General features: G+C 47.5%; 1 protein-coding gene across 1 annotated transcript in view; it reads right to left on the bottom strand.

Moving 5' to 3' along the window:
- The window catches only part of GPC3 (glypican 3), a 153,198-nt gene extending 125,864 nt beyond the window's left edge, over positions 1–27,334 (bottom strand). The window contains exons 1-2 of the mRNA XM_075720799.1: positions 27,148–27,334; positions 17,957–18,118 (exon numbers count right to left, since the gene is read on the bottom strand). Coding sequence (XP_075576914.1) covers positions 17,957–18,118; positions 27,148–27,334 — 349 coding nt within the window. The remainder of the gene's footprint in view (positions 1–17,956; positions 18,119–27,147) is intronic.
- Between the last annotated feature and the right edge of the window lie 465 nt (positions 27,335–27,799).

Below are 27,799 nucleotides of genomic sequence, written 5' to 3' on the forward strand. Positions count from 1 at the left end.
GCCAATGCTACATCATTGTCATTCAGGTGGACAAGTTGGCCCTAATCCTAGATTTCAGCAAGAACCTACATTACCATTTCCATATTCTTAAATGGAAGCTCCTTGATGATCCCTTCCTTTCAAAGGACAAAAAGAAAACCAACATTGAAAAGGTCAGAAAGCATCAACAGGACAGCCCTTTGGTATTTTGCCTCCTCTTGTACTTTAACTAAACTAGATCTCCAAAAACTTTTAAGATGTGCACACATGCACAAAACGCAGCTGTTCTTCCCCCACCTGTACCTCCACATGCTCCCAGAGCGGCACGCAAGGAGCAGCACGTGCATTGCTGTACCAGGTGTATCTATGCATTGAGAGGAGTGGAGGAACAGAGAACACCACTGAAGAGCGGAGGAAGTCATTGTATGCTAACTGTAATTAGAGGAAAGACTAATTTATGAAGCAGATAAACCTGGGTGTATAAATTAGCTCCATACACTAAGTGCACAGAAGGTAATGCCTTCTGAAGAGTTGACATCGTTCCCTGGTAATCAACGCTTAATTAGATCTTTTTACCCTAATGCAGATTTTCTCTCTCTAATGTTACTGCTGTCCTTTCCCCATCTCACCCTTTCCCCCTAACATTAGTGGCTTTGTCCTCTGACAAAAGCCCACCACAAAGGGGAAAGTGCCAACATAATTAATTTTTCAGTAAAAGCCAAGTTGTTGTTTTCTCTGAAACATTTTACACTTCAGAAAACGTCAGAAATGTCAGAGTCCATAAGCAGAAACAAAATCAGAGATCTGCTTCCCTATTAATACTGCATGACCTCCTCAACCACCTCACTCCGGGAAAGGGAGACAGGGCGCTCTATGGGGAGCAGAGGAGTCAGCAACCACGGCCGAGGAGGGGAGGGGGACCAGGGAGCAAAACGAACTATTAGCTACTGGCAGGTTAGAAAAGCCAACAAATTTAAAATATAGGGAGCACAGAACCAAGTGCCTCTGCCTTGGGAGCAGGCTGAAAAGCCGGATACTCTTCTGAAGAAGGGGCATGCAAAGCCTGGGGGAGAGCAGGGAGGCAAGACTTGGTCCTCAGTCCCCAATCAGTCTTAAATTCTTTCTCCAACACCTTGGCATGCAGAGGTAGCAGCCCAAAATTATAATTGTCTATAGATAGGATGGAAGAAAAGTGCTATGTTGACTCTACTTGTCTATTGGAGGGATCCCTTAAGCCTCCCCTTCAGTGCATCACCCAAGGCAAGGCAAGGGATCATCTTCAGAAACAGCATGTAGGAGTCCTGGTTTCTGTCCCCTTTCACCCTTGAGCTTAGCTGCCACTGTTTGACTGCGACCTCAGCTCCAGTACATGCACAAACACTCCTCCTGGAGCCTTCAAATATATCACAGTGAGTTATGTGCACTTTCAGACCTCTACAAAAACACAAGAGGTGATACATCTCTGCTTCCCCAGGAGATCCTTGGCAGAAAGGCTTGGACACAACGGGCATTGGCCATGGAAGACACCAACCCCACTTCCACAAGAGTTTTACAGCCCTAAAGATCTAAGGGCTCAGGTCACCATCCAACTTCTTCATTTTGTGTAGCTAACAGCTGGGTTTAGTACCAAAACCTGGTATTTACAGGGTAGATTAGCTCCAACCCAGACTAACTCAAAAGCGTAGTTTTGGTACAACTTAAAAATGAAGTTCTGCTCCAGCCTGCTGGTGGCCTTTCCACTTTTTATTGCCCCATGAACCATGATCAGTAACATTACTTGCAGAATTGAGCGGCGCTTTGCACACAAAAGGGCGACATCAGGCTTGACTTGGGCTACTGCAGCATCTTCTCTGCAGCTCCTGCCACCTAAAACAGGCACAGCTCTTGTTACAGATAAAATTGCACCTTTTTTTCCTTCTCTTGTTCCATTTCTCCTCCTCTCCTCTGAGCACATTAAGGAACTCTGACCATTTTCTGGCACATTCATAAGTGTTTAGAGTCAAGTCCTTGTACAGGTGATAATTTCTCAGCCCATAAACTAAGGTCACTTGCTGGATTAGTCCCCAAAGAGTTTAAAAAATTGTGCTGAAATGCCTTCCATGCAAGAATGTCCACACATGCTTTAATTTGCTCACACTGACTCCCGCAGCATTGCAAACGTGAATAAAAAACGCAAGGCATAGCCGTTCACAGGATCAGAACAAAAATTTTCATTATGAATGCATCAGTGAATCAGTAATAAACTGAAACTTATGAAAGATTTGTTTATGAGCAAGATTTGTTATGTTCATCTATTACACAGACCAATTACAGAAAGAATAAACAGCAACATGAACACCTGAGAAGGTTTGCATGACCACGCAGATCTGGCTGTTCGGAGGTGACACATTCCTGACATCATATATGGAGGATAAAAAGCCTGCTCACATTCTGCAAGCAAACTCACTTTAACTACAGCTTTTGAGTCCCTTCCAAATGTCTGAATGAATGATCACACTTCAGAACAGCACAACAGCTTTCTGCAACAGACATTTAGATTAAATATTATAACTGATTATAGGCAGAGCTGGTAGCCCTCCATATAACAGTCGCCTAATGCTTCTGATCTTTAGACCCTATTCCTACTTACCTATAATTTTGCCAAGCTCTAACTATCTGGACTGCAACTTCGCATGCCTTTTGTCTGCCTCAGGCAAATTTTAATTTCAGCCAAAATGGTTTGACTGCTCCTGAGAACAAGGCAGAGGAGAAAGATTTATCTCTTTTTTTTTTTTTGCCTACAGTAAAAAATCCTGCTGACCTTTTCTTTAATTAGCTGAAGCATTTCCCAGACTTTGAAACAGAACTCGACTTTTGACAGGATTTTGTGAAAGTCTGTATAAACATGAACTTTTTTGTCACAGTTTGGGGGTGCAATTGAGTTTGAGTTTTTTTGCTGTATCTGCAAGAACGTACCCAGATCCAAGTCACTTGTGCTTTGAGGGGAGGGGGAGAGAATAAGAGTTGACTTTTTTTTGGTTTTCAACTTTGAAACCTCCTGCTTTTTAAAAGACAGCCCCAATTTTGGTGCATTATTGCTCCTTTTAAAAACTTAAGGCAAAGTTGAAGTACTTGGAAGTTGGACGCTGCTCCTCCAGCTCCTTGCCTTGCCAGCTCCACAAGTCGAAAGGTGTGGCATGTACAAAGCCAGCGTTAACTGAGGAGGCTGTACCCAAACCCAAGACCTACATCTCAAATATATATTGCTACACTATAGTGAACACAATCAAAAAAGGTCTTAATTACACTCCTTCTGAATTTCACTTTTTCTATCTGTGGAAGAAACATGCTACTACTCAGCGTTGAACATCATGAAACAGCATGAAAATAAAGTATTCACATGCAATTGAATATTTTGAAGAATTCTGTCCTTAAGTGTCATTTGAAAGAATTAAGAACCAGGCATCAAACAACAAGGAGAAAGAAAATGGCTCATTAAGGGATATTCATTCAGTGCCCTTACACAAGGGAAGGAGCTTGTGGAAAAATACACATGATGTTATAATTAAAGGCTGTATTCTAATGTACAGGACACAAGAAACCAAACTGAGGTTGCAGAGATTGCCTGGTTTGTTCATAACCTTCATAAACTTTTCACCCTCAATAATGTTCTTCTGATGCAGTTTTCTGAACGCAATTTTGCAATCTGGCTGTTGGTGTGAGACAAATCCAGGAGAATCAATGTGCAGCTAAAGAGGTTACTTTCTCCCAGCTCTATCTTCAAGATGCAGTTCAGGATCAAATATTTACTTACTAGCGAGTCTAATTATTTTTCATGCTTATGTCACAATGAAACATCACAAGCTAGAGAAATAAATGGTTTTCAACCTCTCACCAGTTCAAAGACTGCCTTCTCATTTGATGTGAAGCACTTGCTTTTATTTAATACTAGTAATGCAGCACACTTTACAGAGCATCTTCAATGTAAAAATCTATGCAACCTAGTAAAAAAATAGCATTATACTGTCTGTTAGTTCAAGAAGTAGATTCTGAACCACATCCCTTAGAAAATGAACCATTTCCCCAAATGTCAAATGCACTGCTTATTCTTCACTGGTAGCAAAATGTGACATACAGGGTTACTAATATCATTTCCAGGCCGTTATCTAAACGGCCTGTGAACAAAGCAAGAGAGGGGAAAAAGCAGTTTATCACCTCCAGCTTTAAAGCTGCTGCAAATTCCAGCATGCAAGTGCCATCTCTCAGCAAACACAGATGAGAAAAGCTACTCTGTATGGAAACATACCTTTAATCTTTCTTCAGAAATCACAAAGCTCATTCCCAAGGACAACGAAGGCTGTATCAGCAGAAGTGTTCTTCAAGGCAGACCTTTCCCCCTTTTCAAGACTACCCATTTAAATGCAGGCACTTTCTTCATTTATTACAACGCTGCATCACACAACTTGCAGCAAGTGCGTGACCTCCTGGTCACTGCAATGCGTGCTTTCCCCTCTGTGCCAGCCAACGGATGATGGATGCATCTCAGCTCCATCTTAGGTCTCACGCCCAGCGGGACCACCACCCTGCCATAGGAACCCAGCACAGCTGGGCAGATGTGAACCTACAGCAAACAGGAGCGGTGCTTCATATATGTTCATATATGCACCAAACACCTGTGCAAATCCTCCCACTGTTCAGCCCCCAGCACATCCCACAGCAACACCCCACCAGCCCAGAGGCCACTCATCCTCCTCCGGTTGTCCCCCTGGTTTCTACAGAGCGTAAAGCCCAATGCACAGCTCACCAAGCAGCCCCGCCATCCTCCTGCAGGACCATAGGCAAGAGTAACGATCCCTTCCCCTAACCTCACCTAGAACCAGCTCACTGCCTAATCCTGGGGCAGCCACGTGTCAGTCTCACACACATTGCTCACATGCATCCACGGCAGTGCTTTTGCAGAGCTGGCTGCGGTGCCCCACACGCAAGAACCGCGCTGCACGCAGCCTGATGGTCAAACATTATCCTCCTCCAACCAGCACATACAGCTCTTCTGCAAAGAGGTGGAAGACCACCATTTATCACCCTGTCCTCCACAAGAGGCTGAGCAGAAGACCACCACCCATTACTGGGCTCTTGCTATTCCCTCAGAAAAAAAAAAAAAAAAAAAAAAAAAAAGACAGCATGCATTTTATTTTCAACATTTCTTACTGAGGCACTAACAGTAGGAGCCAACTCCTCCTTACAGCAAACATTTCAGTCATAAGAAATGCTGTGCAAGACATTCAGCATTCTTCTGGTCATTTTTCTCTTTAGGCAAGACTTTATATTTAATTTTTTTTTTAATGTCTTTTCTACACAGGAGGAGGCTTAGCAGCAGAGCCATTCACCAGCTGTTCATCCTAGCCCTGCTTCTACCCAGCTGAGGGGGGCAATGCATTACACCATGCATGAAAATCCTTCTCAGTCCATCTCAAAGACCTCCATCCAGCTCTCACTAAGTACATAATTCCCAAAGGTTTCATAAGGAGGTTGATCATGGCTGTGCAGCCGGACATCAGGAACTGAGCACTCCCCTGACAAACGACGGCATAAATAACCATCTTAAAAGCCTCGTCCAGAGGGAAGCTGTGCACCTAAATCAGCCAGTGAAGATTTCTCTAGTACAAATGGTAGTTCTCACCCTGCCGTGATCTGGGCTGGCATACTCAGCTGAAGGACCAGGGATACTATTTTCTTCCATTTAAAGAACTATTTGGAATTTATGAGCCAATATTTAAGAACAGTTGATAGCCCACTTACATGGGAGACTCAAGCAGATTGAAATAATTTTGTAATTAAAAGGCAGTAAAAGCATGTGTATCATTTCAACGTAATTCCTCGGAAATTCAGTAGCAATCTGATTTTATTTTTTTAATGAGATAGATTCAAGAGAATGCATTGATCTGATTAGCCTTCACATTCTTTCCTCCCCTTTTAGTGTAAGCCAATCTCCTTACATGGATTACTAGGCCTATTTAATTTCCTTTCCCTAAAAAAAAGGAACATCATTTTTCACCACAATCATAATAGGAATGTGACCAATACAAATATGCTGCATTACTGTAATCTGTTACTCACCAATTTCCTTCAAAAATAGTGAATTCCAAAGCTATGAGCTGTAATCCTAGAGGCAGCCTTACTGTTCTCCACTGCTTTTAAAATTGCTTCTTTATGACACTCAATCATAGATTTTCTGACTTGAAGATGACAAATTTGGGAAGAGCTAATCACCAACAGGATTTGTTTCCAATTGATCTTCACTTGTCTCAGAGGGTTGCTTTTTTTAATCTTCACTTTAACCAACAGGTTTATGTGATTTTTTTCCTCCCAATTAAGATGTTTTTTAAAATATTAGCAATTAAATATGCAGTGCTTCCTACATTTCATCTATCATGGAAGATGCATTGATTCATAGATTCAATACTTCATGGAAATGCATTTGCTTTCACACATGAGAGTCTTCACCCGTCTCCTGTGCAGCACCGACTGCCACATGCAAACCCAGTTGTCCAACTCTGACCCACCAGTGTAACATGGGACAAACGGGCCCAATCCAGCATCACATCAAGACCATGCAAAGCAAGCCAGACAGCAGGCACACTGCAGCTATTATAGATTCAATCTAATCACTGCTAAATCAGCATCAAAAATTATTTAGCTCATTGCATAAATACATCCTGAAGTATATTCCTGTGACTTTCTAGCATAAGATCAGAGCATGCCAAGGTATCACCATCCCGCCAGCGTCACTTCCAGGCACTACAGGAGAGGGAAGGGTGGAAAAAAGTAATTTCATCACGTTGGTCACCGATTTCTATTTTGTAGCAGTTTTGAACTAGTCTACAATGCAAAGCAGAGCTGAAAACATTCTTGGGCGCGTTGCAACCAACTCCTTAATTTATCGTGGGCCAACGGGAATTGATTTTGACTCCAGCCCTCCACCCACACACCACCAGCGGCAGCACGCAGGTTGCACGGGACCAGCGATCAGCTGCAGTGTCATTGAGACTTTTGAATCAAGGTTAAGAGCAAAAATATTTTCCCTTAGTGAGAAGAAAAACCTGTTAGGCCTATGTTTATCAGAAAGCCAGAAGGGTTTAATCTTCTTATTGGCTTTGAAAAAAGAAAAAAAAAGCCCACCACAAAGAAGGCAACAGAACCAGACAGTAACTTGCATTGCTATTTTCAGCTGGGGAAAGCATTGCCAGCCCTGAGCACTAGTGAGACAAATGCCATCCCTTCCCAAACATTATTAAGAGTCAGGTCTCTTTCCAGTTGCCTGGTGGGATCCATCTCCGAGATGCACTTGGGTCACATTCCTCTGCAGCCAACGTGCGACAGCTTTAATTTCAAAAGCAAAGCTTCTTATACACCCACATGACTCCCATACCCAGGACCTTGCAGCCCATACTGATGTTTCATCCCCAAAAGTGCTCCAGTTGGCAATACCATGGAGGGACAGCTGGAAGGTACAGCCAGGGTGTCTGTTATTTTAGCCAAGCCTTCCACATGGTAAATCATAGCTTTCAAACTCCAGGTAGCCCAACCCAACTACATGCAAGGGAGACAGCAGATATTCTCCTGTCGCTTTGGCTCTGTTGCAAGGCCTTAACCAGCAACCAGGTTCAACGTGCCCTAGCTGCAGGTCCCCAGCCTGTTCCTGCCACCATGCAGTGCCACGCTCACCCCTTCGCTTCGCTGTGGGACCCAACCCTGCTATGGGGAAAAACAAGAGGTTTAAGGGTGTCCTGGAAGCCACAGCAAGAACTTTGGTCAATCTTTGGGAAGCACCAGGCCACCCAGAGACTGCAGCCGAGCCCCCACAAAGCCCAGAAACTCAGCCATGCCAAAACCTCCTGGGTTCCCAGCAGCTTGTGTAATCCTAAGTTTACAGAAAGAAGACCTGCAGTGTGCCTTTAGCAACCTAAAAATGAAGCATTTCTAACCCATTAGGCAAGTCTTCTCCCACACATGCATGCCCTCAGGGCTTTCTCCCTGTCAGAGCTTTTTCCAGCACTGTTGATGTCAGGCAAGTCACCCGTTGATGCAAGGAGGCTTCCCTTCACCCCTGAGGGTCACAGCTGACTTGGGTTGAGAAACTGTATCACAGGCCCATCAGACTGTCTACACAGCAAAAAAAGGGCTGGAGACTCTTCCAGCAACTCCAAAACTTAGCATATTTGCAAGGGACAGGACATGGGTCCTCTCCTGCTGTGCTGAGAGATGGCCACTATGCAACAACATGACCATCCTCCAATACCCACAGACCTCCTGAAGCTGAGACTTCATTTTAAGAGGAAGACGAGATGTTTTAAACACAGCTCAGTTTGCTACTCTTGTAAATAAACACTATGTAGGCACTCACCCTTGCTGCCTGAACCCATAAAGCTACCAAGAGCTTCAGAGAAAAAGAGCTCTTCAGAGAAAAGCAGACCTCGTGGCAGACTCCGCTTGGTAAAGCAGAGAAAGGACCACCACAGGGACCACCTCTCTGAGGCGCACCAAGTATCCACCGACAACCCATAAAGTAACAGAAGATCCAAGAAGCTGCCAAAATAAAACCTACCTTAGGAAAACAGTGTCCACGCAGCAAGCAATGAGGTCACCCTGAAGCACCGTCCAGCACAGCAAGCAATGAGGTCACCCCAGAGCAACGGTGCTGCATCTCACAGTACAGACACCTTCACTCAGAGCTGCAACTAGACACAGCACCAGGTACAGCATCCCAGTGTAACTGGATGAAAAGGGTTTTCCAGGTAACATCTCCCCCAGGCACATCAGTCGGAACTGGACGCAGTCCAGCCTGCATCCCCTTCACAGCAGCAGGAGGAAAACCTAAACGCAAACATTTAGATACTGTTGCCACAGAAACAAAACACACCCCTCAGCATCTCTCCACCACCCGTGCTAGATGCATCTGCTTTACTTTCTAATGAGCAGCACGTAGGAGTGTGCCATGCTTGCTTCTTTGCTGGTCTTGATATTGGAAAGAATGCAGAAAGGAGTGCCTCTTCTGGGCTGAAGGAATAAAGCTAATTTCAAACTACTGCAGTTGAGTAATGAAAAATTAGACCAAGATGCTCCTGTGATTTTAGAACATTTTAAGGATAAAGCCCAAAGCTTGACAATGGGATTGTCGGTGCCTCCAGTGAGTCCAAAAGTTACACGGGCTTCTAATCCAAGAGGCACTGCCAGCTATACGCACTTGTATAGAAAGCTCTCATCTGCCCTCACTATTTGAGTGGTGTTTTTCACAGATTAATATACTTTCACAGTAAAATAAAAGATTATAAATTGCTGAAATTGATTTCACATCAGTGGTGAAGTCAGAGTGAGTAACACACCTGAGGTGACCCAGTCTGCTCGAGGGAATGTGAAACCACAGCGTATTGACAGTTTAATTGGCTCGGCAAGAGTTCATTTCCCTCAGATGAAATGCGCCATTGGCCATTTTATCGCTATATCTTATTGCTGCTTTAAAAGTAAAGTAGATGACAATCTAGCAAAATGTTTTCTTTACAGAGACAGTCCTCGCCTTTATTGCTGGGTGCTGGCTTCTTCCCCCCTTTCCTCCCCAGCAAATGCAAACCAGCTCTTGTTTGCATTTTAAACACCTCACGCAATGAGAACGCCTCTATTTATCCTTTCAGGCCAAGAGATGGAAGATGCCGCCGTGCCCATTTCTGTACTGGAATTACAAAGGAAAAAACAAGAAAAACGCAATGGCACCAAGCAGTTCTATAAATACCACATTCAAGGGTAACATGACATTTATATCATCCTACTGCAAGCTGGAAAGATGTAATTTGACTGCTTTATAGCATTAGGAGGCATTTTAAGAATGTTAGTACTTGAACTATCAAAAGATGATAACTTGCAGCTCAAAAGGTAATTACAGAAAACAGCCCGCTTGTAGAAGCGGAAGACTCAAAGGAACACAGGAGTCCTCGCTCGTGGTTATCTCACAGTTCACATGCCGACAGGGAACGCAGGCAGAGGATCGTGTTTTGCCAGCATGGGTTCAGAGCAGATGGGGCAGAGGCAGCACCACCGCACTGCACAACGCAGGGACGCAGACGTGGAGGAGCTGCAGGAGACGCCGCAGCCATCTCAGCAAGGCCATGATGCTCCCGCAGCGACCCAGCCCAGACACCTCCCCATCCAGAAGGTCCACATCTCCTCCGGAGGCAGAGAACCACGGACACAAGAGGACATGGGTGCAGCATCTGCCACGGCCCTGCCCAGGGATCAGCCCCAGGGGGCCCACAGCTAACGCCTCCCTATGCCCCTTGGAAGCAGGGGAGCACCATCCCCTTTCACAGCAGAAAAACAGTGGCAGAGCTGGCAGGAGACAGTACCCTGGCAGCCAAAGAAAGGCCCCCAGGTATCCAGGAATTCCTTCACACACTCTGAATTGGGGACCATTAAGCCCAGACACCAAGCGCAAAGTTTAAAAACTGCTGAAGCAGCATGTAGGCAGTTAAAAAAGCCCCTATTAACCTCCAAGCCTCATTTCACCGATGAGGGGAAGGGTGTCAGCAGTATTTAATTGCAGGGGAAAAACAAAGAGATGCAGGACACTGAGAAGGGATCTCAACCACACACAATTCCCCATGGCTGCACCCTTCAAGTCACGAAGACCCCAAAAGCAGGGACTGTAGGGCTGGGGACATCTCCCACTGCACACACTTCACTCCTCCACAGATGTGCCAGGGAGTCACTGCTAGCTTCCAGACCTCTGCAAAGGGCACGATGCAGCCTATTCCTGCAGCAGCCAGGCTGTGGATGCCCAACATGGGGGCCCCAAAGAGGCCCTCTCCACATGGAAACGCAGATGGGTGCACAAGAGGCCACTGGTGTGGGGGTACATTGCAGAGCCCAAATGGGGACGCAGGGAAACAGCAGCAAAAGCCAACAAGCTCCCTCCTGCAAGGAAGCACCCCAAGGAGGCATGCCAAGCTCTCCACCAGCTGCGAGCAAGGGCTGCGCAAAGTTGTCCGAGATGCACTGGGATTTTGGAAGATCATGGGAAACACAACCACCCTGGTATAGACTGAAGCAGAGGAGAGAGAGTCATTCCCAGGCAAGAGGAGAGCCCCACGTCTCAGGCTCAGCACCATGAGGAGCACTGAAAGGCTCCTCCTGGGAGCAGCCCCATCCAGGACACCCAGAGCCTGGCGAGCTGCATGCCAATGCCGTGCTAGCATTTAAACTCCAGGCAAGCAAGAGGAAGAAACAAGAGCTAAACCAAACATCTTTCAAACTCTCCCTTCCCGGTAGTGTGCACTGTCACGCAATACTTCCAAACCCATGGTTTATGTGGCTCAGGAGGGCAGTTTCATGCCCTAACTCCTGCATGATGGATTTTACAATTTGTTAAAGAAACTCATCAATCCTCAGCAGTCATTTTTAATGCCCAGAGCCTCCACGAACTCCTGCATTTTGCTGATCCCCCAATTTCAAATCATTTGAAACTGCTGCTACTATTACAGCTCTGCTCCTAAAGCTAAGCATTATAGCACACTCCAGACTTCCAGCTTCGTATGCTAGTGTAATAAACAGATTAACTGTGATTTATGAACAATAAGTTCTGGTTATTTGAAAGGAAACATTACCTCCCTAGACCAATTCTGACAACCAGAGATCTCATTATGCAGACAGCTCATTCCACCTACCTGTAATCATTGGTTTAGAACGTCGTTATCAACCTGGGAAACATATCGCCATAGTTTTCTACTACAAACTTTGTGCATCCAAAGCATCTGGCAGGAACCACTGCCAAAGGCAGAATATTGGCCTGAATTGACCCAGAGAGACAATTCCTATTTTAAATACTCATTAATAAAAAAAATAAAACAACAACAACAAAACAAGCAGCTTTCAGAGAGGAGAACTGCCTCTGTGGAGATAGGTGCATCACAGAAGGATGCAGCAAGACTTTGGTTAGCAGAGGACTAATTAGGCACAGGAATTATAAGATGATACAGAGATTTATTTGTGGTGCTTATTTACTTGAGAAGTCTAATTAGAGTTCTAATATTCTCTTCAAAAAACAAATTCAATTCTTTGAGTCCACTCTAAAATGTCAGCTTAATATTTTACAGGCCCACAAGCAAGAGTTCACATTTTCACATGCACTTTTCACAGCACACCTGCAGCTATTAAGCTGACCACCCCACTCATACCACATTTGACTACTGCTAAGTATCTTTTTTTTTTTCAAAAAAAATTTATTTAGTTAGGCATAATCACTTTTGTGCTGCATAGCAAATCTGCGTAAGAAGCCTGCCCGATGGTCCGAGCCTGCACACTGGTAGACATCTGAACCCAGGCACGCAGTGTGACTGTGGCCCCGCGGGTCCCCAGGGCACATCTCCCCTCTGCAGGGACAGCTCAACCCCAAGACCTCCTGACCCTCAGCACCTCTCACCTCCACTGCTTTACATAATAAGAAATACTTACTAACTTTTCAAGCTAGAGGCTTCTCCCACTTGCTCCATATCACCATCTCTTCCCCTGTAAGCAACAGCGGTCTGCAGCACAGCCAAGGACGAAGTCCCTCAGGAAGCACGGTGCTAAAGCCTGTCCACCACGGCTCTTCCTACTGCTGACACCTGAAAGGCTCTCCTGCATCGCCAGACTTAATTGGCTTAAAGACAACGGAGTATTAAACTATTCCAAACGATAAGACACAAGCTCTGCTGGGCAGCGCTGGTATCAGTGGACCCTTCTCAGCAATTAATGTGCAATAGCTCCCACCACGCAGCCCATCTCTTCTCACATAATTGACGCTGCGTGCATCTTGGATTTACCCGTGCAAGGTATAATTAGTAAAGATAAAAGTTTTTATATGCTTAAACCTCCTTAATAGAATAAAAGAAATCTCAGCTTCCTCACCTTGACTCTAAAGTAGTAACAGCAGCTCCTGAAAAATGAAAAGCCTTGAAGGATTCAGAATAAGAAACTTGGAGAGACAATCGCTGATCTTTTATCTTCCAGACTTCAAGCAGAATCAAGTTCTTCAAAGAAAACCCAATAAAGCCCAGACATTTTCATCATAACAAAATAAATAATTCAGTCATACTTTAGAGGACTCCAACATTAGGATCGGCTATTTGATATATTTGTGGCTTAGGTGCCTCTAAACTGATTAAAGATAACCTGATAGAAGCTTGCAATGTCAAAACCGCCTTCATTCCTGACAGATATGAATGGATAGTGTAAACAGCTATAAATAACCAAAATGGCTGCATTTATGCCTAATGGAGAATTTACAGCCTTCAAGAGCCGCCTGGTAGGGCTAAGAGTTACAGCTCTGCCTTTATCCTACCGCAGCACGCAAGGGGAGATGCATCGACGTCCTCCCCACGCCGCCTGCTCCACCAGAACCACCGAGGGCTCAGCTCCAGAGGGGAGAAGAAACAGGCTTCTCCCACGAATACAGTACACGTACAGGCAGGTTTATCTGTATTGATTTATCATGGTCTTCCTAGAAACTACTCTGAAACACACATCCTAAAAGCCCCTCAAATCTCCATAGCCCCTGCAAGCTCCCCTTGGGTGCCCAGCAGAGCTCCTTTTGCCTTCCAGCTCCCATTTGCAGAAAGTTAAATGCCGTTGCCTTTGAGAGGGAACAGATCAGGTCTCAATTTCATTCTACAGGCTTTCACCAAGGGGGATTCAACTGCAGCATCCCAGCCAATTTCCCAGTTCAGGTAATTGCACTCCTGCCTTCCCAGCGTCCCCCTCATTTCCAACCAAGTCCCAGCAGCTCCGCAGCCCCACAGCAGCTATTTGGGAAGTGGTGGAAGCAAGCCCGGCACCCACGCAAGTGTCGGGGCAGCTAGATTCAGGGTCAGAAACAGGCATATGGTGTACCTCAATACTTACGCCACGGCTACCCCGCTGGCTCCAGCAGCCTCTCACTGCAAGGAGATCACAGAGCAGCCACCGGCATGCGCCGACAGCCTGGCCTTTGCACCACGCAAAGAGAGGCCACTCCAGGATTTGACCAGCATCAGCAGCAGAGGCTGCAGAAGGGCAACACGAGATCCTGCTGATGGCTTATTTGAGCAATCACTTCAAATAATGAAAGCAGCTTTCTCCACAAGCACACTGCATTACTCCGGCAGAAGCAGCCCCTAGTAGTCAGCTCTCCCACTGCTGTGCTTCACACTTGCTGGAGGGGGAAGATTACCAGCAAGTCCTACACAAAGCAATGGTTGCAGATGCTCCTCTTCCCTTGGAGGGTCCTTCTGTGCCTTATAGTGTTGCAGTATCTCCCCTTGGACCTTTTTCCTTGGACAAAGAACTAGGAGGAGTGTACCGTAAGAGCTGCATCTGAGCAGCTGCAATAGCTTTAATTTTCTGTTATCCACAGTGCAACATGGTCAATACACAGGACAAGAAATTAAGTGATCACTCAAAAGAAAATTCCCAAACTTAGGAAGCAGGAGGCACCAGACTGATAAACATCCACACAACCCAACCCCAGGGAACCGACCTCTTTAGTGGGGGAAAGGAGGAGGAAAAAAAAAAAAAACCCACAAAACCAAAACAAGAACGCCCCTGGTATTTTCCTGTTCAAGTTTACCTTTCACAAAGCTGAAATATTCACAGATTCAGATGTAATATTTAGGAAATCAATAGACTTTGTTGAGGGCTTTTTCTGGTATTTTAATAGAAGAAGACTGGGTGGTGGCAGGGCCAGAAACCCCCCCAAACAGCCAAGATCTAAGCTCAGGAGAAAGAGAGGGGAGAAAGCAAACTGTGGGCAGGGCTCTCGCTGCTTGCCACCGCAGGTTAGTTGCACTAACTCACTCATTAGTTTGGATGAGAGCAATACTAAACGTCACTTGAAAAAGACATACGAGCAAGTTTTGAAGCAATGTGGTTCAGCACGTACGCAACGGAGCTGCCGTCGGCTGAGGACCTGCACCGGGAGGTGCACACACGGGCAGATACCAGCACGGTTACACCGCATGAAAGTGAAAAAACCTGCCCCTGAAGAAATCCTAGAGTAAGATTTAACTGCAGTCAAGGAAGCTACAGTCCTTTTTAACACTGTCAAATGCAGCAAGTTTCCAAAGGATTAAATCACTACTTAAATCATCTTCATAATTTTTAAAAATGCCCATAAGATAAGACCAGGAGCTAATTGTACCATTTAAATTTAGTGAAGGGAGGATTTTTTTGGTTGGGATTTTTCCTTCTTAACTGCAATAAAGAAAAAGCCCAAGGGTCTAAAGCTAATAATCTAATAAACTTTGCTAAGTGAACATTGTAACAGATAGGCCTGGATGAGATTTTCTGTAAATGCCAGACAATTTCCCTTGATCTTTATGAGCAGAGATGCTGCTCTAGCTTCAGCGGGAAGAAATTAAATTTGGTGCAAAATAATAACATCTGGGTGAGATTTTGTTTGTCAGACTAGCAATCCCTTTAGATGCCAGGCTAAAAATATTAAAATTAACTCTGAAGGGTTTCACGCTTGTGTTTTTAATATGAGTGGTTAGGAGATGTTTCCATACCAACACATTACCCCGCTCTAGAGAGCTGTGCAATTACCCACCCTCTGTGCAGAGTCCCCAGCAGATGCCAGGGTCCAACCCAACGCAAGACACGCAGAGAGCTTTCTCCCTTGCCAGAGCATGCATGTGAGAGCTGGCATTGCTTTGAGCTATCCTGCTCCTACGGTCCCAGCTCGTGAAGCCACAGGGCATCTGTCCCCAGCTTGGAGCGGAAACACCATTGGGAGCAGGACCTGCAGGAGATGCTCAGGGGCCACGGGGGCTCCAACCGCGGTTGCGAGCGCCTCTTCCCTGACCGCTCCAGCATCCCCCCTGTAGCTGAGCGCAGCCTGCACAGCCCCATGCGCACCCCTGCGACGGGCATCCTACGCTCCCCAGCTGGGCCAGGGCGGCAGCAAGTTTTCCCACCTGCAACCAGCTGCCATAGCACGTACCTTGGCAATGTGGGAGGAAGCAAACGGCACACTGGTGGGGTTTGATTTGAGACATCACACCCCAGCGCCAGATCCCTTAGTGATGTCTTGAGACAGAAGCCTGTCCCCTACCATAAGCAGTGCCAAGAAATAAGAAATCAGACTGCCGTATGTTGCGTCCAAGCGCAATTTCTATAGCTGGAACAGCCTCTGGCACTGCAGCCATCAAAAGACTCTTAAACAAGCAGCGATCAAAAGATTCACCTATTAAAAAAATGTGTTCTTCTAAATTTAGTCTCAAAGTCTGTAAAGATAACAAAAGTACACGATTTTCAAAGTCTACTGAATTGCCCTTCCAAGTCCAAAACACTTTATACAAGGTAATTAAAGTGAGCTCCTCAATGGTTCCAGCCAGGAATTCCTCTTCTACAGTGGGATTGCAAAAGATCTTTAAAGTTAGTCATGATCTTTTTTATATGCAGAAGTGGTCAGGAACTCTTCAGTTAAATTCTCTTCTTCCCCACCATCAAGAAGAATGGCAATTCGGCATTCAGCAACATCAGCTCCAAAACCCCTGTGCAGGGAAAGGGCTCTCATGGCCAAGATGGAAATCACAGTTAAAAAAAAGGAAGGGAAAAAAGAAAAAGTCAGAGCAAGGGATTCAACTCTCTCCAGAAGACACAGAAAGTTCAGAGCTAGAGCACCCCACTCTGCTACGCTATGCACAACCTGTAGTAACATAGGGTGTCATTCCTACACACAATAAAAACTCTAACGTTACAACGGTAACGTTGTCAAATGGTATGGGAGGAGGTAGACATTCTGTATTCTGGCCAGGTTATTCACCATTTCTGAAGCTAGTGCACATTTCCAATGCCTAGGAAAGCAATCTCTCATTAGTTTTACCCCATTCTGTTTAGCTGAATTGGAACTTAATGGTCACTGCATTAAGAAGCATTGGAAAAAAAAAAAATATGCTGTTACCTCCTCAGCAATTTATTTGAGCTTATGTTGAGAAAAACAACACATTAGACTTCATCAGTCAGTTGTGGACCAGAACAGAGCTTTGCCATGATCCCACAAGCTTCAGCAGGCTTTGGGTCTTGCTGTTAGTGAGGCATGAACAAAAGTAAATAGATTATTCTGCAAAAATATCAGCATGGAGGAAAAAATGCTTGATTGCTCATGCCTTTTTTTAAATATTGGAAAAAATGCCATTAATACAGAATTATGGAACCTCAATAGCAGAGCGCCCAACAAACAAGCAATCATTTCACTGCACATTAACCATGGATGGAATAAGTTTTGCTTGCGTAAAGGCCCTAAAAAAATGTCTGCAGATTTAAGTTACACAAACTGGTGTGTATCCACAGTAGAAAATATTCGTCAAAGGCCAGTTTTGCTAAAAAGACAATACATTACATTATCATTAGAAAAAGAAGAGAGCTGCCACCATGTAGTGTGGCATCAGGTTACCAAGCACTCAAATATCCCACGGGGAGCACCAGGGACCACACTTGTGAACAAGGCAGCCTCTACCCACCTTCACATGGAAAAACCAACTCTGTTTTGTGGTGGATAACAATAATCAATACACACATTTTAGCCAGATGCTTACCAACCATTACACTGGGTTTGCAACCAGATCACATCGCTGCAACATGGTTTTTGGGACTGGCAGAATCACACAAGCTGGTGCTTGCACAGATAATTTAATTCTTGGAGAAGTGGGTTTTTCATTTATTCTTAAATTTGCACTTGGAGAGGTTTAGTCTTTAAATTTACATTTGCTGTTTCAGCTACAGGAATATTTAGGACAAGTCCTGCAGAGCAGCCATATACCAAACCAGGTGTATTATTTATCATAAATAAGCATATTTAATATATACAAACATATGAAAACAAATTAACAGAAAGCTTCCAGCCACCTGCACTTCTGATTGCCTGGTGCTGAGAAAGAGGAGCAGAAGTGCCGCCTCCTCCCACAGCACGCCTGGACCACCTCCCAGCGCTTACCTTGGAAGACAGCGGCATTCTGGATGACGAGGAACTTCAGCTCCATGCTGGCAGACTGCAGGAGCTGCTCCATGTTCAGGCGGGCTGTTGCCTGGTACTTCTCCTCCATCTTCCTCGAGCAGCATGTGGAGCCCTTCGGGATACATACTTGCAGATCGGACCCTGCAGAGAGACACAAGAAGGGCAGAAAATTTGCATTAGGAGGTAGAATTGCTGGGAACGGAGAGGAAACCAACTCCATACATTGGTATCAGTGCAATTACTGTTTGGGCAAATTGATGACATTTCTGGAATTTGTCCTGAGCAAGCAGCTCAGCCGAAGGAGAAGAGTGATAAGGCAGAGCCAGGACTGCTGAGCAATAGCCCCCAAGAGCCTGCTGTGCACACCTGCCAGCACGCTGCTTGCTTTAGCTCCCACACACTCCATCCACCGATGTGCCGGTGCGGAGCAGAGCGATACAGAGCATCGCCCTGCTGTCTCCCGCATGCCTACCAGCACATCCGTAAGGAGCTGCAGGCAGCCAGAAATGGAGCAGGGGATGGAAAAAGGAGCCAGGATTTGAAGCTGTGGATTTACAATGAATAGAGCAATACAGGTAGTTCAGCACCAGGATATGCTTGTAATTTGCATAAAGACTTGAAACGAGCTTAAAACAAATAACTGTGTTATTCACCTGCAGTCTCCATCCTTTTGTATCCACAGCAGTAACAGTAACAATAGGAATGCACAACAATGATGATTTACTACTGGGGGTTTTTTTTGGTGCGGACTTCTAAATTGTACACAGCTCCTCAGTCATCCCACCAGTTTCACCATCCCATCCTTCCTCCATCGCAACAGGTAAAGCCCAAGGTCCATCGCTTCATTTGTGCAAGTCCCGCTGCAGAGGGACAGGTCCGGAGGCGTGCACTGAGCACTGCAAAAGGCAAGCGCTGTTTCAGCGGCAGCCGTGCCACTGCACCGGCAGCACCTCCACCCTTTCACAAGAACGGTGCAAAAGCCAGGGTACAAAGGCAAGAGGAGCATCGCTTCCTCTGGTGTCTCAAGCTGCAACTCAAAGCACTGACCAGTGATGCTAAACTTTGGGAATACTTTGGGAATGTAGAAACCCAAAGCTCCCACGCCTGGAGGTAGGAGACACAGTTAGCTTCCATTTTAGGAAAAGCGTGGTTAGCTAAAAGGTGATAAATAAAATCTAGGGGAAAAAAAATATTAATCTTTTGGGTTCAGACAACAGGAGAAGATGGAATAGAAGAGCTAGAAGTGGCAGCAACAAAAAGACTCAATCAACTTCCAATAGCAAACTGTGGCCCCGCAAACAAAGCAGAGCAACAAGCTCATACCAAAGCAAATAGCCCTCATCATGCAAAACACATCTAATCTGACGCTGCTGTTAGAAACTCAAAGAGTAAGCAACAACTCCATTAAAAATGGCTATCCAGGGCCAGACAGCAGCGAGAACCTTCCATTTCGGTCTGCACCACCCAAACTGCAGCGTGCCCCTGGCACGCCAGAGCAGGAGCAGCTCCCCATTAGACTCAGCACTGCGCAGAACCAGGATTAGGAAGCAGTCCCCAAGCCAGCAACCAACAACCCAGACAGGGCTGAAGGCTCCACACACCCCTCAGCCCTCGCTCTGCCTTCCCATTTGCTACAGAGGGGTTTTTTTTCCCCCTCAATAAAAGCAAGTCTGGTAATTTAGATCTTTGCTCTGGAAGGGTTTTACCCATCCTTCCAGGTTCCCCTCTCCTCTCCTTCCTAAGAGTCTTTTACCACATCCACTCTCTCACTAATTACTAGAAAGTGTCAAAAGTCACTTTTGTAAGTGTACTCTAGAAGAACAGGATTAATATTAATGTCAGTTCAATCGTGTACCTCCTGAAGAAGAATCATGCACACTGACGAGGGAAAAACAGCTGTCAGGGCTGGGGAGCAGCGACAGCAGAAACCCTCCTCCCTCCAGCCCCATCCCTTCCCCTGGCACAGCCTGGGAAAAACATTGTGAAACACTTGGTGTGCAACGGGCATTTCACATGCAGAAAGGAGCTTTAACCAATGCAAGTCCTGCCGTCGCTGCAAAACAACGCATGGCGAAGAGGGAGAAAGAGGCACAGCCCAAGGCTGGACCCACACCACCATCCCAGCTCCATCCCTACCCGCTGCCTCAGTTTCCCCTTCTGCAAAACAGGGTAAATTCCTTCATCAAGCTCTCCGACAAAGAGCCAGCACCACTGACATCTAAAGATCAAGTCTCAGCAGTTCATGAACCACTCCAGAGGAGCACAGGGACAGGCATTTCATGCATTGAAAAAATAACAGGGACCATAAAACCGCATAACAGCAAGACACTGCATTAATGAGACACGCGGTTATATAACAGCAAGTTAAAGAGGTTTTTTAAAGTCAAGTCCAAGTCAACTTACACCGCAAAAAGGCTTAGCATGGTCCCTGTAACAGTACAATACAGCCATAAATTTCTTGTTAATACAAAGCTTATTTCCTCCTACATTTATTACATTAGGACACATTTCAAATTAAAAAAAAAAAAAAGAGCCTTCCACGATTAATGGAAATACCAATATAGAAAATCTGAGAGTTGGCAATTAAGAGATCTGTGCAAGTGAAAGCCAGGGATAGGAAGCAGCAAGGTCATCTACCCACTTCCCATCCTTCTTTTTAGCAATTAAGCCAATTTCTCCCCTTAAATGGATTTTTATTTTTGTGAAGTAAAGACAGACGCCTGCTGTAGCAGAGCAATCACGGAGGAGGAGGAAAAAGCCTGGGAATTAACTCTGACAGCTTAAAACGTTTTACAGAGATAGCCACCGATGACCAGAAACGTCATGGTAAATGCAACAGGTCAATAGAAGGCAGGACAGGCTCTTATCAGCTACCAGGGACAAGGTCCTTCTTGGCGCAGCTCGTTGGTTGCTACAGAGGGCCAGGGAACAGGGGCCTGGCTCCCATCTGCCAGCTATTTTCTGTTTATGGCTTTCCCAGATGGCGAGCAGACCCAAACAGTCCCATCTGCAAGTCCCAATAGTAAGAAAAGGAGGTGTTGATGCCCAGGACCCCGGTCCCCCAGGAGCCACTAACCCACCCCACTGACCCCAGCCCCAGCAGACACCAATGAAACAGGGACAGCGCTTTTTGACCCGCAAATACGTTTGGGGTTTATTCATGCCATTGCTTGGAGGACCCTCTTCTGCACTCACGCTGCAGCACTACCCAAGAGCCCCAGATCCGGCACCCCAAGCGCTAGGAGCCGTGTAAACCACGCGTGCTCCAGAAGCGTGGTGGATGGAGACACACGAATGCCTGGTAACACACCGCAAGCCTACGGATCAGACATTAGCGTGAATTAAACTGCTGCATGGTCTTGGCTCAATAAATGCAATGGAAAACGTCCTGTGAGTCATCAAATCCTACCCCCTGCCTCCCAATCCACCCCCTCTAAGCATTTTATCTAACACAAACACCTCTAGTGATAGCTCCAACTTGCGAGATAGCAAAGCCCATTCCGCTGCCTAATGGCCCTTGCTGTTAAGACTGTTTTTATCTCCCAACATACACACCCCCTTTTTCTTAAAGTTTCAAGCCATTACACCTTGTAATGCCAGTCTCAGCCCTTGCAAACAACCTCCTCCTTTTGCTATAAATCATTACAAATTCATTTTTGGAAAGAAAGCGTCCCACGAATTACTCCAACAGTTTTATTAAACTGCATTTGGATGCTCACATACCAATCTTTGCAAGATTAGTGATACGGATGCAATGCTAAGCACAGGAGCCTGACCCTCCGACACTCAACTCCCATGGGTGAAAAGGAGCTGGATGCCGTCCCTTCCACAGGCGCGCGGACGCCAGGCACCATCAGAGCGCTGTGCCATTTATGCCATCTTGGGGAACAGCAGTGTAAATGCTCCAGTAATTTTGCATATGCTCCTAGCTGACAAAACTAATCTCCACAGCTGCAGTAATTTCAGCAGCACCCTACTTCTTCCTCCTTCTTCTGATACAGGGAATTTTTACTGAAGACCAGGTAGCAGTGAATTTAAAGCATTAAATTTGACTTTGATGTACAATTATTCCCACAGATAGATGGTTAGTACAGCAGAAGTGAAAATAATTTCAGCGGATTAAATGTCAAAAAAACCCCTTGAGATCATCTGCAGGCAGTTGTGAACTCCTTCATGAGGCTGAAGGATTGCATTTTGATTTTAAGCATGCCAGGATAGCTCCAACCCTGTCATCAGATACAGGCAGACAAGCCGTGCTTTCCACTGGGGCACGCAAGCCTGCCCACCCAGATCCAACCACAGCTTAAATCAGATTAACATTCCCCCCAAATTCACCCCAGGCACTGCCAAAATGAGAACCTGGCTCTGCTTAATATTACGTTACTGCAGCCTCTCCCCATGCGACAGGAGGGCTCTGCTCCCCCGTCCAACGGCACCCTTCACCTTCTGCGGTCTGGAAATGCCGGAGGGCTTCATCCCAGCCTCTTAGCTCACCAGTTTGTTAATATTACACATAGGAAAGCTGCTGCTTTGTGTTAAGTTTCTTTCTCCAATTGTTTCGCAGTCAGCATCATGCTTTGAACAGATAAAAGCAGTGATTCAACCTTTAAATGTAGATTTTCCCCCAGCTATTTCGATACTTCTGTTTTTTTTTTTTTTTATTAAAACCCTTCTTTTAAGTTACATGACTAGGGTGTGGTGCATCTGTCACTGCCTTTTAATGCTCAGCATTTGGAGGCAAAAGGAAATGTGACTGTTCAAAACCCAGGTTAAGTGCTGATCTTTTTAAAACCTAATTAAAGAGATAGAAATTATAAGCAACCTCATTCAATAGGTGATTAAAGTTGGAACAGTATGCGATATTTATTACCGCTTAATTATCCTTTATTTTGTGTTCCATCTTGTGTTTCACAAGGCCACCTGACTCTGCAAGACTTGGGGAGGAATCCAATGTCAGCCAGATGACTGCCACACAAATATAACGCTCTATAACACCGCATCTTTTAAAAGACGAAGTTATGGAGAAACCAGAGAGGTTTCTGCCTAACAAATGTATAAATGTATCAACAATACTGTCATCAAAAATATGGAGTTAATTTGTGGGCACCCACTACCATACAGGTTTCTTACAGTCACACGCACACACCCTACAGCCATTCCAAAGACTAGGAAGAACACTCTTCAGGATGTTGTTAAAATTAACCCCTGGGAAAAAAAAAATAAAATTAATGATCTCACTATAAAACCACTGCCTGGGGAGGTTACTAAATTTTAGGGTTCTGCTCCTGCTTTCTTAACTATCCAGAGAGCAACTTGCAAGCCTGAAATAATTAAGAACAGAAAAGTCAATTATCTAGTAAACTAAGATCTTGAACCACCACACTAAGCTGAACAGAAAGGCTGCACGGGGAGGAGCATCATTAGTCCCACTCAGGAAAAACAGAATAAAAGAGCAGGAGTACAAAGGGAGCCAGCTTGTGAGCAAAAGGTGCATCGAGTCCAGTGGAAAGAGTTGGGATTTTTAGTTTTCAAATTGTACGGTGGGACATACCAGCTGCCAAAAAGAAGAAAAGAGAGATGAGATCTTAACACGCTCAGCCAGCCAGTTGTAAAGCTTTACACCTCAACTCCAAAAGCAAAAGGTTAATCTCCCCTATTTTCTTAGGGTAAATCCAACAGAATGAACCAAAAAGCTGGAAATTGCACTCCCCTGTGGGAGGAGGAAGACAGACCCACCGGCAGATATTTCTGCCAAGAAAAATATTCCTCAGCTTCCACGCAACCAGGGGCAGAGACATCCATCCCCTCTGCCCGTCTTGGCAAGGCAGCAACTCGCCCCTTCCCCTCTACCCACGTACACCAGCCCAATTATCTGGAGCATCACCACAAACACAAAGAAATCTGAATGGCAAAGAGGAAAGAAAAACAGACCAGGAAAATATGGAAATTTGAGTTACTGTTTATACATGAGAAATTATGCAGGCAAAAGACAAAAGAAAGAAGAAAACCAAGACAGGCAGTGTAAGAAAAAGAGAATTTAGTTATTAATGAATGTGAGCAGCTGAGGAAGTTACGCCAGGCAGAACTACAGGCTGGCTCACGAGCTGGTATTAAGTCTCAACTTCAGAAAAGCCTATGAAAAGCCCTCTCCCATCACCCTGCCGTCGCTCCTCTCCAGCACAAGGCCTCTCATCTAGCTCGAGTGGAGCTGTTGGCATGAATTACATCCTCCCACCCCTCCAAACAGTCAGCTGCAGCTGACAGTAGGTAGGTCGTGCTGCTCCCCACCTCCGAGCACGCCAAAGCATGCTCCGGAGCTGCAAAAACCTGGTCCCCAGGCTGCAGAACTGGAGGAGACCAAGTTTCTGCTCGCTGCCTGATGCACGCCTTCAGCTACAATTACTCCGGGAACATTAATACCGCTCATGAAACAGCATGACACTTCCCTCACATTTATCAGAATTGCCTTTTTTTTTTTTTTTTAATTAAAAGTATCAGGCTGGTGTGGCTGGGCTTCTCCACGGGGAACACTGTGCCAATGTGCCCCAGCCCACGCACCGCTGATCCCGTTAAACGGAGCCGTGGGACATTTCTCCTGCGTGTGTTGCAACTCGGCAGCGTTTCCTCCACTTACACCTTGAGCCACAACCGCTTATAATGCAAAATGTGGCTTCCAGAAGTCATTGTTTTCTTTCTGTCAAAAAAACCCCCATATTTTAAATAAGTTGTTTAGACCCTTGGTTTCTCCAGGTTGATATGATCTATAGGCAAAGGTTCTCAGAATTGATTCCACGGTGATTTGTGGCTGGGAACTCCAGAACTTTTTTTAATTGACAGATGTATGAAAGGAAGAAAAGCAATAAACAGAAGCCTGGAAAATAGTCCGTGAGTGATGTTCCCCTATTACAGAGATTTATGCAGCTGCTACTAGGAGAAGCGAGTGCTCTGAAGTGTAATTACTACACAGTCATGCAAGATGGGCCAGATCCAAGGTATAAGCAAGCAGTCATTGCTTTAATTATGATCAAGTTTATGTACTTAGGCAAATGTAAAATCCACTTTCTATTTGATATGTGGGAACTTTATCATCATAACAAGCTGGAAGCATTCACTTGAAACACCAGCCCTGTTAGGAGATATTGATCCAGCTACCCACAGGCTCTGCAGAGAGGCAAAGGGCTCCGTACTCCTCCTGAATACCAGGGATGCAGCTGGGACTCCCAGGGAGCAAGAGCACAACTGAGCAACTCCAGCAACCTGAATCCTGCTGGGAAAGGCAGATGCCCGGGCAACGGCACCCACTGCAATCACAGCCCAGGCCAGGAAGGAGGATGGCACCGGTTTCTGGGGAAGGACCGACCACATTGCAGCCCCTCAACGCTCGCAGCACAGCCTGCAGGGACCCGTCCGGAGCACCCAGCTGCCCACCCCTCCGTCACCTCTCCCTGTAAAAATACACTCCAAAAAAGATTACCTCAGGGATCAAAGCAAACATTTCACTGACTTTCACAGAAGCAAGGAAAGGCATTTCTTTGATTACAAACAAACAACAAGAATTTGTCATTTTAGTGGTGATAAGAGCGGCTCTTCCCCGGCAGCTGGGGTGCAGGGCTGCCGGCCGCTCAGCCTCCCTGCAACCCTCCAGGCAAACATTTCATCGCAAAGTATGTCCAGCACTACCTCCATACTGACCGGGAGACCGAGGCCCTGCGGGGTGGAGGGAGGAGATGCTGCTCCTGCAGCTACTCTGGGGAGCATTAAGAAAAGAGTCAAAAATTATATGGGAAGGGGATGTAAGGATAGGAGGGGATGGGGGGGGTAGATCTAAACTCTCCCTCTAGATCTCACAGCTGTTGGTAAGCTGAGGTGTTGCTCCAGGCCTGCAGACCAGAGCATTTGGGATTTGCACCAGCAGACGCAACGCCTTACAGTCCCAGCCCTAGGCACCCCGCTTCTCCCCTTCCTCTCCTGCACTGCAGCAGATCGCTGCTGAAGCAACTCTTGCATTTCTGGCCTGTGTGACACTGAATGCAAGAAATGTAACTCGACACATCATTATTAAAAGCAGCTACTGCTGGCGATGATCTCATTGCACCTCCCCTGTCACGTTTGCCCGTTATCTCTTCATACTTTGATCATAAGCTTTTCAGGGCAGGCATTCTCCGCTGCGTATTTAGCTAGCACAACAGCACCCGAGTTCTTCGGGCAGCTCGGTAACGCAGCTATCAAAACCTATCCGTCTGTGGACGCACGCTCCAAGCGTGCAGCCACCCGCCTGGAGGAGCCGACACTCCCTAGTTACCAAAAAGCTGCAAAAGGACCTTTAAAAGGCAGGGAATTCAAGTATTTCACTTACATTTTAAAATAGGAATGAGGCGTATATACTGAAAGCAGCCTCGTAGGGCGTAGGCGGTGAGGTTTGGTGCGGTACCACGCAGGCAGCCACCTGTAATGCAGAGTAACGCCTCGCCCAGGCCCGTAACAACCTCCCGCCCGGGCCGTCGCACCCCGCACCTCAGCGAACGCCGTGCCACCGTGCGGCGTGGCTCCAGCCCCGTTTTCCGGAGCTGCGGCAGCCCTTGCGCGCGGGCTGGGGATGAGGGTCCGGATGCTCTCAGAGCATCTTCGCAGAGCGGGATCCCCCTCGCACCGCACGCTCGCTGCGGGGCACGCAGCGCGCTGAGGAAAAGGGCTCTGGTGGCAGATGCAGGGCCGGCAGAGCCCCGGGGGGTGCGGGGTGCCCCTGCTCGCTAACGGGGACGCCGCGCTCTCCCGGGCACCACGCACCGGGCACCAGAAGCCCCGCAACAGAGGCGCGCGAGGACGGCTGGTTCTGCGGGCAGAAGTTTGCCCATGAGCCGCCTCGAGGTAAAAGACCCCCCCAAACAAAACGAGAGCAGTAAGAGCCACGCGCACCGAGGGCATCTCCGCCCCGGGGCCGCACCCCCGAGCGGCCGGCAGCCCCGCACCCCCGCTGCCGGGGAAGAGCAGCCCCCGCGGGCGGCGGGAGGGCGGGCAGCTCGCACCCCGCACCGCAGCATCCCGCAGCGTCCCGGCGCCCCCCGCCCGGGGCGCAGCAGCCGCTTCGCGCCGCCCCCGCGCGGCCCGGGCACCACGTACCGCCGCCCTCAGGGCACCGGCGGGCGGGCGGCCGGGCCGGCCGGTCTCACCTGGCACGGGGCTCTCGGGCACCCACTTGGCTCCGGGCTGCAGCACCTGGAAGGCGGCGCGGACCGGGCGGCAGGCGGCTTCCCCCGCCGGCTGCGCGGCCCCCGGGGCGCCGAGCAGCGCGGCCGCCAGCAGCAGCAGCAGCAGCAGCAGCAGCAGCTGCAGCAGCGCTCCGCCGCTCCCCGACATCCTCCCGGGGCACCGGGGCGCTCCTCTACGCCCCGCGGGCAGGCATCCCCACCGCGCCGGCACCGGGCTGCTGCGCGGCGGAGCGGAGCGGAGCTCAGCCCCGCGCCTCGCGCGGCGCTCCCGGGGCGCCGGGACCGGCACGGGGACCGGCCCCGCGCGCCCCGCCCCGCCCCGCCCCGCCGCGCGCCCATTGGTCCCCGCCCCGCCGGCCCCCGCGCTGATTGGCGCCCGCCCGGCTACCGGCAAACTTGCGCCGCGCGCGGCACCGCCCCGGCACCGCCCCGGCGCTCATTGGCCCCGCGGCGCGCGGAGGCTGCCCCGCCCCGCCCCGCCCGGGAGGGGCCCGGTACCGGCGCGCGAGCGGCGCCGCTGGCGGGCTGGCGCGAGGCTGGGAGCCGCTCCGGCGCGCGGGCACCGGCGGCGGGGGGGGCGGGGCCGTGCCCCGGGGCTGGGGGCAGCGCGGGG

The sequence above is a fragment of the Pelecanus crispus genome, chromosome 13 (genome assembly GCF_030463565.1).
Source record: "Pelecanus crispus isolate bPelCri1 chromosome 13, bPelCri1.pri, whole genome shotgun sequence".
Lineage (NCBI taxonomy): Eukaryota > Metazoa > Chordata > Aves > Pelecaniformes > Pelecanidae > Pelecanus > Pelecanus crispus.